At 27.3% G+C, this 14,054-nt stretch overlaps 1 protein-coding gene across 2 annotated transcripts in view; it reads left to right on the top strand.

Annotated features, from left to right (window-relative positions):
- The window catches only part of LOC132919731 (serine/threonine-protein kinase S6KL), a 53,954-nt gene extending 46,452 nt beyond the window's left edge, over positions 1–7,502 (top strand). For both annotated transcript variants that reach the window (XM_060981536.1, XM_060981537.1), the window contains 2 exons: positions 6,986–7,165; positions 7,236–7,502. In XM_060981536.1, the coding sequence (XP_060837519.1) occupies positions 6,986–7,165; positions 7,236–7,325 (270 nt within the window). In that variant the 3' untranslated portion in view covers positions 7,326–7,502. The remainder of the gene's footprint in view (positions 1–6,985; positions 7,166–7,235) is intronic.
- Positions 7,503–14,054: the final 6,552 nt, after the last annotated feature.

Genomic DNA, 14,054 nt, shown 5'->3' with positions numbered 1-14,054 from the left:
ATTCACCAAGCTTGCACAGCATCTTCATTTTCTTCTTCAATAATAGACGGAGGTTTTCAAAATCTAATTTTTGGTATTTTAAAATATATTTAAAGACCCTATTTTCAAACTCTTAAGATTTTTATACTAATAAAAGTGCTTCTGTTGTTCAAACAACCCCCCCCCCCTTAAACAGTTAAAGAGTTAATTATTTAGCAGATAATTCTGAAAATTTAGACGTATCAAAATAAAAATTCAAAAGTGTAGTTTTTAATTGGCCCATAATAATGGGTTTGGAAGATTTGAGTGCTATGGTAATTTTTAAATTATAGTTATTTAATATTTATATTCATCTATCGAAAATTATGATTTATAAAAATGGTCTAAGGATAATAAATACTAAATTCGATATCACATAAATTTTATATTTTATTAAAAACCATTTTTATATAATTTATCTTTATCTTATATAAACATTCTAATAATTAAAAATATAATATATAATTTACAGTAAAAGAGAGGGAGCGATTTTCATTTGAAAAAGTCAAAAATTTGTATCATCATAAGACACTCATAAAGTAGTAAAAAAAATCTCAAGAATTATGAAAATATGGTCTTAAAATATATATTAAAAAAATAATATAATTTTTTTTTTCAAAAATCAGAAATCGAATAAATGTATTATTAAATGAAAATACATTTATCACTCCGCTCAGAATCTTAAATGGGGTGAGTATGCTTGGTGAATCACTCTGTATATAATGTATTATATGTTGTGCGTTAACACATACATAGTACATACACATTATACACATTATACAAGTCCTATATATAATATATGAGACAGATGACAGCAACGACTGGTAAATATTATAGCAAATAATAGTCCAACGACAGACGGCCAGATGTGTGCGGGTTGGTGCACGCACGTGATAGTGTGCAAGGGTGGCTGCTACGTTTCATTTTGTGAACAAGTCTATAGCGTCTGTATTATACATTTATTTATACATTTGGTTGAACTATAAGTATATACACCGAGTAAAATTCTCAAATCAGGGGTACGTTAAAACCTCGAAAAATCATTAACGTTACTAAGATTTTAAAATATGTTCTATGTACAATTAGTTGTAACTTGTGTCTTGTAAGTGATAAATACCCACCTGAATTCATGCTACTTTTGTCATTTTTATATTTTTGTTGAACAATAGTTTAATGTGCAAGTGTAAAATATTTTAAATGAGACGTTATAGGTACATGTACCAATTACATATATACGTTTTATTATATTTATTATTAAGTTATCCACAATTTTAGTGTCCCAAAAATACTAAAACTTGTTGTTATGACTATTCGAATACCACCTATCCATCTGCGCAGCCTCTATAGTAGGTTACGTCTAAATAATGTTTCATGTCAATTAAACGTCGTTGTATAGCCAATATTAACGTTTCTCAGTTCTACTCGTATATAATACGTATATATACATATAAAAAAAATCGAAAAATGACACTACCGCACAAGGAAAGGTAATTTAATATACATATGTAATATATATATATATATACTGTAGCTTACTAGTACGTTATACAGCTATATTAAATAGGAACACCGTCGTGTTGTCGGCGTAGGGTGCCTCTTATAATAATATAATATGTTTAGCCAATGTTATGATCGACGTTTAAAAAAGAAAATTAAAAATTGTAATCGCTAATTCCGGTTTTTCGTGTTTGCAAATATTCAGCGTAGTCGCTTTGTTTTGCTTGCACACATTATCGTTATTCTATGTATACAAGTGTATAAACATCAGACCCGTGTGCGAAATGTGTGTCAAAGGAAAGGAAACCGGGTCTGCTGTCTTCGTCGTCGGTACAATAATAAGAACTATACGCAGGCGCCTTTATTTTTTTTTTTCGCCGGCCATATCATAATATTATAGAGGTACCCGTCGCCAGCTAAAGCTATTGTGCGCAGCGTTCCGCGGCCACCCGCCACCACCGATCGTGCCGGAGCCCGAGACCTGCCGCTGGTGGATTACTGTTGTGCGCGCGTTATGTATATTATATGTAGGTAGATATACACGCGAAAAATAGTTATAAATGGTGTGTGTTTGTGTGTGTGTGTGTGTCGAGTGAATATACCGTTATGTTTTATAATGCGATTATTATTTATTTGTATGTATAATATTATAGACACTCTCTCTCTCGCGCGTGCGCACACATACACATACGAGCCGAGTACTTGACAGGCTTGACCTCGTTATGTCCTCGAAAAGGAGCGGAAGGAAGGAACGATGAGAAATGGTGGGAGACGAGAGCGGGGTGAAATGAAAGAAAGAAAGAAAGGAACAAAAAAATAAAATATATATATATATATCAACCGGGCTGGGTCAACAGCCCTCTCGGTATATGTATAATATTATGTGTGTTACGTATAGGCGCGCCTAAGTCTATATACTGTACAGCGTATACGCATATCGTTGTTTTTATAAATCTCCGCCGAATATAACGGGATGAGTTGTTCGGGGTGGAAAAAAGTTTATTTTTTATTTTATCTTGAATAACAAAACACCACTTTCCTTTCTCTCATCCCTCCCCCTCAACAGGATCTTTGATGCTTGCTACCGCCGAGCAAGCTCTTATTATGTGTATATATATATAATACGTCGAAATGATTTATGGCGTCGAATGAAAAATGACTGTGAAAATACGAGAAAAACTACACATATACATATAACAGCGCCCAATGTTTGTATGTATATGTGTACTATGTATATATACTGTACATGAGAAACACTGAAACACACATATATATATATATGTATGTGTAGAGATTAAATTAAATTAACCTTAACATCTATGATGGACGCTGTGCAGTGTACACGGGGTATTATGTTGTACAGCATTGTTTTATTTTTATTTTTTGCAAGCTTTTTCCGACAATTTTAAAAGTTAAATAACGAAACGATGTCATATTTTGTGGTTATTCGCAAAAATCGGTTTTCCAGTGATTTACGAGGGGTACACAAGTATAGATGATGCTGTGGCTGCCGGTATATTTATTATTATTTATTATATTATACCTACTGCAGTAAATAATATAGTGCACGACTATTGTCCGGGGTTTGCTGACAAATAGCGTAGGTTGTTGGTACATGCATTTTCAATTATATTTTAGTATATATACGTATTTACGAGTCCAATAGTCTGAACGCTGTGCTGTTTTTTATTTTTATTTATTTATTTTGTTGCGCTCTAACGCTACAGCTATACTTACCCTCCTCTAAAAAAAAATGGTTAGGTATCGGCATATCGGTACTGATTATTTTTTTCTGTATAACGCGCTAATTTTTCATTGTTTATTTTTTAAAACTTTCTTGGCTAATTCACTTATTGAGTATCACTTGTTTCTTGTGTTTTCAGACGGCTGACGATCTGTGTATCTCATCATGTATGTCTTATTGTCTTTTCGATAAAAAAAACTAAAAAAATATATCTAATTTAAAATTGCCAATTGGTAGTTGATACTGACATCTGCACATCTTCAAGTTATTGGATCGAATGTGATTAGTTATAAGGAGATTGTGAGTCGCTCAACATTTTTTATTAAAAATTGATGGCTGTCGTATATTATTAGGTTATACACAAAACAAAAATATTTTTTGGTTTATTATTTGTCATTTGTAATACATTAATACAACATAAGGGTTGTATATATAGGTAGCGGAAAAACGATAATTTTCACCGCGTTAAGTCACTGATCATAAATTTCTAGCGCGCTTTACTATTTCGCTACATTATTGTGTGTACAAATAAAGTACTACTCCCGACAGCCTATGTATAGTAATTCCGTGTGCAATTTGCGCGGCGTGTGTATATTATACTGTGCAGGTAAACGAAAAGACGTATGAGCGTAATTTGTGCGCCGCATTCGACCCCATTGTCGTAATATATATATATATATATCCACATTGTATAATAGTAATTTGCGCCACTTTTTATTACCCCGACGCCGTCATTGGTGGTACCTGTGCATTTTTAAATAAATTACTATTTTGCATCAGACCCCGACATTTTTGTGACTAAAAAAAACCGATCTGTCTGCGACGGACTGAAGCGAACGCGACCGGGTATTTATCCCATTATATGGTCCGTATTCAAATACATACGTAAGCTATGTGATAATATTTTATAGACTTTATACACCTTTACTTTATATACTACTTAAACTTTAAATCAAAAATAATATTTAGTTTATATATCATAGTCGAAATATATCATTTTCATTATTTATATATTATTTATAAATGTTTAGGATTATTATATTATAATAATCAGTGAGGAATTTCATATGGTTTATGCTTAATTCCATAACCTCAGCACACTACATACGATATCTAGTTGATATATGTAGTGTTCTGTTTTGGGTAATCGCATTGAAATTTTGATGGATAGTTTTAACATAAGATGTTTAGTGAACACATCGTTCACACCATAACTTTCTCGGGGGCGGGTTCCTAACAATATCTCCGGCAACACGTATTATCATTTTTAGCACTGATTATAATTGCATATCGGTAACTATTATTATTTTATATTTTATATTAATCGTCACATTATATTAATGACGTAAAAATGTACCTCAATATATTGTCTAATTATATATAAATTGGTCAAAAATATGTATAATAGTATGTACATAAGTGCTTATATACAATTTTGATAGATTTTCAAAATCGTATTTGAGTTGTGACATAAATTATTACAAATTATTACTTCATCATGTTACGATAATAGTTATAATATTTAATAATTACACACCAGTACATTATACACGCGTATAATATGCAATACCTATGCGGCTATACCTATTATCTAGTTATATTTTTTATCCCAGATCTATGTAATACGATGTATATTCTACTGCAGCAGTTCTACATCGTGTATATGCAATTTGCTTCGATATTTCGTTGTAAAAATAATATGTTTATATCGTTTTACGGTCAACGAAGAGTAAGTGGATTTAATGGCGTGTATTTAGGTAGACGCAGCCGAATACGTTTAGTTAAAAATAATGTATGCAATTTATACTTAATTTTTAATCAATGCGATTACGCGCCATAAAACCATTTTTCCTAATTTATTTTGTTCTTTTCCTACGTAAAATGTCTGTCTTATTATTATATAATTTTCGAAGGTTATAATTATATGGGAGATCGCAATCGCCGTTTGTACCATCATCATCACCATCGCGTGTGTGGTGCGCGTGCGTGCGTAAGTCTGTGTATACGTTTGCTCGAAATTCGAATTCAACCTTGAAACTATCATAGGAGGATATAGGCACGCTTCTTTTTTTACGTGAAATATAAAAACAACGCAATTATGACTGATAACCTATCATTTACTCAAAGTCAAAAAACAATCATTCAGCTTCGTCTCTCTTTTCGGATCATCTTTGTATCTCTTGCGTCGATTGCGTCATTTTTTTGTTTTTGTCTTCTAGACGCAATAAAAACGGAATGTACGAATATATTACTTCATTTCAAAATTAATTATTTTAAAGTCTATTACATGGTGCTTGCTTAAATCATATTATTTATCATAGCAAATTGTTGCACGCAAATCCTATTTATTTGTAATATATTAAACATTATTCTCGTATAAGACGCATCTCATACACATACTAGATACAGTATCTAATAATATATTTATCGACGTAAACATTATTGTTCTGTGATAATAAATATTGATTACCTTTATATTTTGATTTTTGATCCACAATTATGTATTTATCCGAAGCTTATTGTTTTAAAATAAATTTCAAGAATAGTTAATTATAAATATAATATAAACGCATTTGTCTGATATTTATACTTTATTAATACATTTATTACTTAATAATTAACATTTATACATTATAATAAATTAAATATCTACATACTTTTTTTTCATGTGTAGAAACTTTTAAATGCATTTTTTTATTTTAATATCTGTGCATGCAATATAAATAATTATAAAACATCGCCTACAATTTCTGCTTATGAGATAACCACAATACTATTAATAACTTTTAATTTTTGATTTATAAATTAAAATATTACATGTTTGAAGCGGGAGAAAATAAAAATCAATATACTTCTTACAGTTATTGTGTGTATGGTTTTTTTTAATAAGTTTTAAAATAAACTTTGTTTAGAACTTATGGTTCAACTGTATATATTATGTAAAAATGTAAAATAAAGTTTTCGACATTTGTATGATAATAAGAATTTTATTTTTATAAAATAGGATGGTGATGTAAACTTTAGATAACACATCCATCCTGAGAAAAAAATATATACCTACTTAATATTCTAAAATATTTACTTATCCACTGCTTTGATTAATATACTAATTTTAAAAAGTTATACGACGGTTTACTGCAATTGCATGCCGTTAAAGTTTTTCATTATATTACGTCTTAAGATTTGAAATATTTCCTTTGAAAAATGAATTGATAACCAACAACCATAGACATCCGGCACATTTTTATATGTACCTAATTTGTCCTATATTATTGCTAAATATTAAATTATTAAGTTCAATGCATTTTATTGATTTTCCAGTAATTTTAAATGTTTATTTCTTAAAACACAATATAGTGCCTAGTTCTTTTATTTATTATTTATTATTATTATTAGATTACTATTTAAAAAAAAATATTTTCATTTAACTAACGGAATTCCACATTTCTTCACTAACTACTTATTACGTTGTTATAGTTTTTCCCGTTTTAATGAACATATTTTAGTTTGCACATAATAATTACACTAAAACCCTGTATAAAAGTGATATTAAAGTACTTTTATAAGCGTAATGTAATTTTGACCGGTTTAATGTTTTTTCTCTTTATTTTTTTTTAATTCCATTAAACAAGGCCGTATTATATTACTATTGTGGATAGTCATGCAATTCATTATTTCATTACGACCAAAATAACGGATGTTCATTAATTAATGTTTTGTTTTCAGTATCCGCCAAAGTCACACGATGAAATCAATAACATGTTGGAAAATGTTAGTAAAGGTGCCACTGATATGGTATTAAAACTGATGGAAACAAATCAACAAAACCGGCTAAAATCGTTTCATCAAATTAAAGTCCAGTCATTTTTTCATAATTTAAATTTCTCAGACATAACGTTAAAAAAGGTTTATATTGCTTTTTACTTTTAAAAAAAAAAAAAATATTAGGTAATGAAGTTGTTTAATTTATTTCCAGCATAAACCAAATGAATTATTAAAAAAACTGCTTGAAGATTCAACACAAAACAATCTAGCGTTATCTCATTTCGAAGAATTTGATGAATAATTTATGTGATAAATTATAAACAGTGTATTAACTATTATAATATATGATCTATTTAATTTAATTAAAACTTCTTTTTAAAGAAGGCCATGTTAAGTATATTTTTTATTTTGTTACATGCAAAAACAGATATTTGATAAAATACCAAAGGTAATATAAATATATGCGTATACATTTTTATTGTTTGTTTTGTTTTGTTTTGTTTTTTGATTTTACTAAAACTGCACATAATGTGTATAGATTTTAATTTAAAAAAATATAATATAATATTGTTATTAGAATAGGTATATTTTCAAGTAACTATTATAGCAGTATCTTTTATAATAATTTATATCATATTTTATAAAATCACATATACAACATTTTTAGCCGAGTGTTTGATCTCACAATCGGATATCATAGAAAATAAAATAACCGAATGTTCTGTTATTTATATGGTCTAAACATGACAGTCATCAAATGTCTGTCAAATATCCCTAACGAATTTCAACAAGTTCATATTTTTAACTTGTCGATTTCAGACAACGTTAAAATCACAGCAAAAGACGTCTATAAATTTAAAAATATCCAGCTAAAGAGGAAAATAAATCATATGACACAACAAGATATATGTAACCAATTTAGGTCAAACTTGAATGTCATCTCAATAAATTGACCCACCCAAGGCAAACCAACATTCATCAGATAAATAAAATAGTCACAATATCTTAATATTATATTACCATAATAACATGAACGTAATTAAATACACTCACTCGTGTGTATATAAATAGTAAATGTATAATTTAACACCAAATAATAATACCTATACCAAGATTATTTTTTATTGGACCTATCAAAATAAATAAACGGTTATGAATAAATTACTATACTATTATACTAGTATTGGTATAACGCTATATTTTTAATTTTAAAAAGCCTAGTAATATTTCTACATAATAATAACAAAATGCATTATTTTAAATTGTTTAAAACCACACAGGTATACTTTTAGCTAATTATTTAATATATTCAAATTTTTTTAATCTAATAGCTCGAAGGTAATATAAAGAAGTATACTTAGAACTTTTACCATATCAAATAAGCTCTAATTAAATGAATCAGGTCAAATTGAGGAGGAGATACAAGTGAAAACATTATTAATTATTCAAATCTAAAAGTGTACGATGCAATGATGCATTATATTTACGACATATCTTGTAATAGACATGTATACTTACTGCAGTGGGTATAGGTACTAGGTACTGATTACTGCAGTTGTAAACTTATATGAGTGAAGAAAGTGATGTAGAGTGATTAAGCAATGAAACTGCCATAAAGGTATTATAACCGTTTAATATTTCTAAAAAAAAAACCAAGTTTAAAAAGAAAATTATACTAATTAAATTTGTAATAGGAAATCAAATCAACACGAAATGTATCACAAAATACGATCGAATACACCGTTTTGCGAGTGTATATAATGTATATATTACGTACGTATTTGACTATAATATGTAACAGATACACGAGATATCATTTCAGTTTTCCAGTATAGAGGCAAACATTATTAGCCGTCAATCTCCATCAATACTAGGTTACTTGTAGGGGTATACCTACCTCAAGGTACATTAAATTTATAAATTGACCACTTTTCTATTGGACCAATTAAATTAAATAGGTTTGCTTACATGTATGCCCTAGTCGATGATACGACTTATTAATCAAAGAAGTCATTTTGTTAGATGACACTTGATTATTACAAAAAAAATGTCATCATTTTTTTTTAAAAAGTACCTTAGCTATAATATCAACAGCCAAAGCGGGATTTAAACAGTTTAGACATCATTCAAGAAAACTAAGAGCTAAACAATAGAACAGTCTCGCTCGTAAACCCCCTTAAGTATAATGTAGGTAGGTACTAATTATATTATTATCAAACGAATTATACAATTACTAATAACTTTTTAAACTTGTAAGTCGACTAACATCAATTTGTATACAATGTTTCTTATTTAATAAATATTATTATTATTAATTGTGTAGGTACCATGTTGCTATTTTTAAATAATTTAATGGTGTTTAAAAATATAGACATTATTCATAGCCCATATAGATATATACATTTTTCATAGGTATACATTTTTATTAAGACATCCTGTATACGTAGAAATATTTTTCGTAAACAAAGAATCATTATTATCTATTAATATTAAATTTAAATTTAAATCAAACATAGGTATCATAATATATAATAAATTATACCATAATGTAAAATAAATCAACAATAATTTGTAAAATTTTTATTAAATAAATGTTATTTTCAAAATATTTTTAAACATTAAAAATATGAATTTAAATAATTTAATTTACTATTTAAAAAAAAAATATTACAGTCTGTAGCAATATGATTTAATTATGTCATTGATTTTATTATTCTGTAATTACTAAGTCAACAAATCATCAAGCTACTTTACAAATCAATGAAATTTAATTGGTTTATTCAAATGATGATAACTCTACTAATAAATATTATCCGTTGCAAATGAGGTTTTGCTGAAATATTATCACAATGGCCATAGAACTCTGCAGTAGTCATGTAGTGTATCTAATTGCATTCATTACATGAATGTCTGAATCACTACACATTATTAATAGTTGTAATACTATACATAATATACAAAGTGTCTAGTTTTTATTTTTCTATAGAGGTATACATTCGACAGACATCACATTCAAAGTAATTTTATTTTAAATTAACACTGATGTACGTATTATTTATGAAAGTATAAACTTAAAAAAATGTTAATCGTGTATTAACATGTACCTATATTGAACATTATTTAAAAAAAAAAATATTGTAGTCTGTTCGTTTGCATTCAAAAGAATACTATCATGCTGTTTATTTAATAATAAATAATAATAATATACCTCTCCTCGTTAAACTTTATTTAATTTATCATGAAATATTCTATCGTTAATCGTTAACCTTTCTTTTTTGAAAGGAAAATTAAAATATACACGGAGACTATACTATGGAAACACAATGTATTGTAAAACTTTACTAATTCTATACATATTATATGCACTTCCAGTCTTAAATTCTATATTTATTTTCACGCGAGTATTATTTAAAATATTAGGATTCAGCCGATTTATGAACCAATAATTATTGCACTTTACAAAAAAATGTTTTACAATTTTCACTATCTATACAATTATTTCCAAATCCTTTTTTTTATCAGAATCTAGATATTAAGTTAGTTTCTATTAAAAATAAAATAATTAAATACCAGTGTTACATTGTAAAACCGAAAATAGTATTTAAAAAATCTAAATATGCATAAACATTAAACTATAAGCTCGAACTGCAAATTTAATGTATTGAAAATCCTAATATTAGTGATAACTGATAAACCGATATATTATAACAGCTTAAAACTAAAAAATATGATTTTTTTGACATATTCTAGTCATTCTACCAACTTAATAATACTTAGAAACCAAAAAAAATAAATCACAACTAAGATTAGGATATTTATGTACTAAAATTAAATTATTTTTTTAGTAACGAATTTATAAATAAATAATGGACTCCATCGAACATGTTTGCAATACATAAAACATTATGCACTTTTGCATTAAAAAATAGCTAAATATGCACGGAAAACTGAGTATAATATGCATTTAATTTTTATAAATATTTTAATCAAATTAGGAGTCAACAAAATTGAATATCACTTTATGTAAGCCGCAAACTGTATTTATTAATAATTATTAGGAAATATGATATGATTATTAAACATAATTATTAATTACCTACCTTATAAGATAGCAAAAATATAATATTCCTGTCAGAAAATAATATGATATCTAAAATATAGATATACGAAGGTACAGAAACATACTCAACTTCAGTTAATAAAAAATAAAAATACGTTTCTTTTTTTTTCTTTTATGTAACGGGTTAATAAATTAAATTCAAATTAAACAATACTATTGCCACTTACGTTCAATAAACCTATCAAAAATTATGCAAATACGTGTAAAATTAAATATTTACATATTTTGAATGTATTAATAATAATATGAAACAAATTTCTATTGAGAAATACCTGCAATATGACAACTAAAAAAAAAAAAACAAGCAAAATTATAAATATCCCAACCTTAATCATAAGTTATAAGCATAACTCATAACTTATAATAATAATTATTAGATTTCAAATTAAATTTTAAGTTACAAATTACAAGTAAAATTAAAAATCAATAATTTCGCTTAGTAGGCAATTTAAAATTTATTTATTACCTCTGTCTGAAAAACGAATAACTTTTGTATTTGAAATGTCATGGTTCATATATTATCATCATATCATACACGAATGAGACAAAATCGAGTTTGAATTTTTTGGACTTACACGATACAATGATACATAGACAACCAATATTATTCATTCCTATAGTGCAGTATCTTCAGTTTGTCCATACAAGTACACGATGAACACAATGATACGAATTTTATTTCGGACATGCTAATCGTTGACCACGATAATAATATCCGTATACTTATTATACCACGTGACGCCGTGACTTTGTAAAGCTTACCTACACAAGTATACAGAACCTATTCGTTATAGGTCATAAACTCTTAACTACATTGACATCCTGGTCGTTTGCTGGCTGTTGAAGTCCTCGTATGTTGTCCGTAGCTTATCATGAGTTAACTGGTGATCGCTTCAGGTATATTATAACAGTGTGGTATCCCAGTAACTATAGCATACTAGACGCTTGCCGCCTGGTATAACATTAAGTACACACAAGACGGCAATTAAATATTGTAAGAAACGATGTCCTTGACCTAGGCTGTCGTTATAATTCTATCCACAAGGTAAAAAGTACACTTGGCCAGAGTTCAACATCTCGGATAGATATATCATTTAAGCCGAATGAACAATTCCGGTTTGGTTGCTCCTATCGTAAATTTCTGCCGCTGTTGCTCCCAATTTAGCTCTTTTATTGTCAATAACTCGTCTATCTTCATCGACATATAATAATGGTAATGATCATGGTCGGCTCAACTCTATAAAAAAAAATTAGTTAAAACAAGTTTAGGTCTGTCATTGGCGGCGGTGCATGACGAGTTTGGGTACCAAAAGTTATTTTTAGCTCGTATCTTAACCCCACGTTTTAATAGGTAGATACCATACTAAAGTACTAAAACATGTCATTCTCCGTATACCTGATATATCTAATAACTAGTATTCACAAATAAAGCACTCAAATGTATCTGATTGTCGTAGGCCGGAATGTATTAAATATTCTACACTTTTATTTAACATATTCCAGAGCAAAAATAATTATGTTAATTGTTAATCTAATAGTTTAGAAAAATGTTGGTTGTTTAAGGTCACTAAGTAATAATAACTTCAAACTTGACACATATTGAATTAAAAATTATCTATTTATAAATCGAAATCATCTAAGCTGTTAAAAGATGTTAGTTAATTTATTATAATTATACGTATTAAATATTCATTTAAATTTCATGAAGTACAAAATTAATTACGTAATTAATTTGATTTAAATTTTACAGGTTGTACTATAAAGACTAAAGAGGTTTTAAATTTTTAAATTTTTTAATAAATAATTTTTACATAATATATTACTAGTATTATAGTTACTTGTTTAATATTTTAACAATATTTATTTTAAAATACTTATTACATTGGTGGACGTTATGACGCACTAACACTACTCGCAGTCTATTCCTATAAATCACTCAGAAATCCTCGTAAAATTATCAAATCATGAACCTTTTTTGCAATATTTAAAATTCAAGCTAATAAATATTTTAATATTTATGTTATGATCAATGATCAAATAAGTATCTTGTACCTTTAAAAATCACAGTGTTTAAATTGAAACTGCATACACCTTTTGAAAAATTTCTTCGTCTCAATTAACAGTCAATTAGTTTTATTAACAAAAATATTTTAACTAAAATTTTTAATTTAAACATACATAAAGCTTGGGTAAAAAAAAGAATTGCTATTAAATACTTTACCGAATTACCTACTACTATATACGAATAGCCAGTAGCAGTAGGTAATATAAGTGATACCTACTCAAAGATAATTAATAACATATTATATAAGCATTATAACCAATAAAGTTTATATTGACGTGTAATACTACTAATACTGAATAATTAATAACGCTCAACCATACATTGTTATACATTTAAATTTTAAAGTGCTAACGTTACGTTAAAATTGAACACTAAAACCCCTTAAAATGTTCAGCTTTTTTAAATACTTTATATTATAGCCTTTCAAACCATCAAAAATTCAATGAGTGAAAAATGAAAATATAGATAAACGTTTTCAGTTAATTATTTTATACATGACCGACATACTTTTAGGTACTTACATTTCATCGTCGATAAAAAATTAACGAGTTCGATTTTAAAAAAAAATCAAAGCACTTCGTAATGAATCATTTTAATATATATAATAAGGTGAATATTTTATAAATATAATAAAACATCAAGTTCATTAATAACTCAGTGGTGTATACATTTTTGTGGCACAATAAATATTAGGTATACTTTTATCATTTAAGTTATCTATTTTATTTTTTATTTTATTTTGCGGTAACTTAATAATTAATTTTGATTGTTAATATTAAATACCAATATAGTATTTTCTAAGATATACATTATACATCATTAATATCTTTCTACTTTTTATTATA

Source organism: Rhopalosiphum padi, chromosome 2 (assembly GCF_020882245.1).
Source record: "Rhopalosiphum padi isolate XX-2018 chromosome 2, ASM2088224v1, whole genome shotgun sequence".
NCBI classification, from domain to species: Eukaryota; Metazoa; Arthropoda; class Insecta; order Hemiptera; family Aphididae; genus Rhopalosiphum; species Rhopalosiphum padi.
The sequence above is the reverse complement of the archived record's forward strand: the minus strand, read 5'-3'. Positions and strand labels throughout refer to the sequence as shown.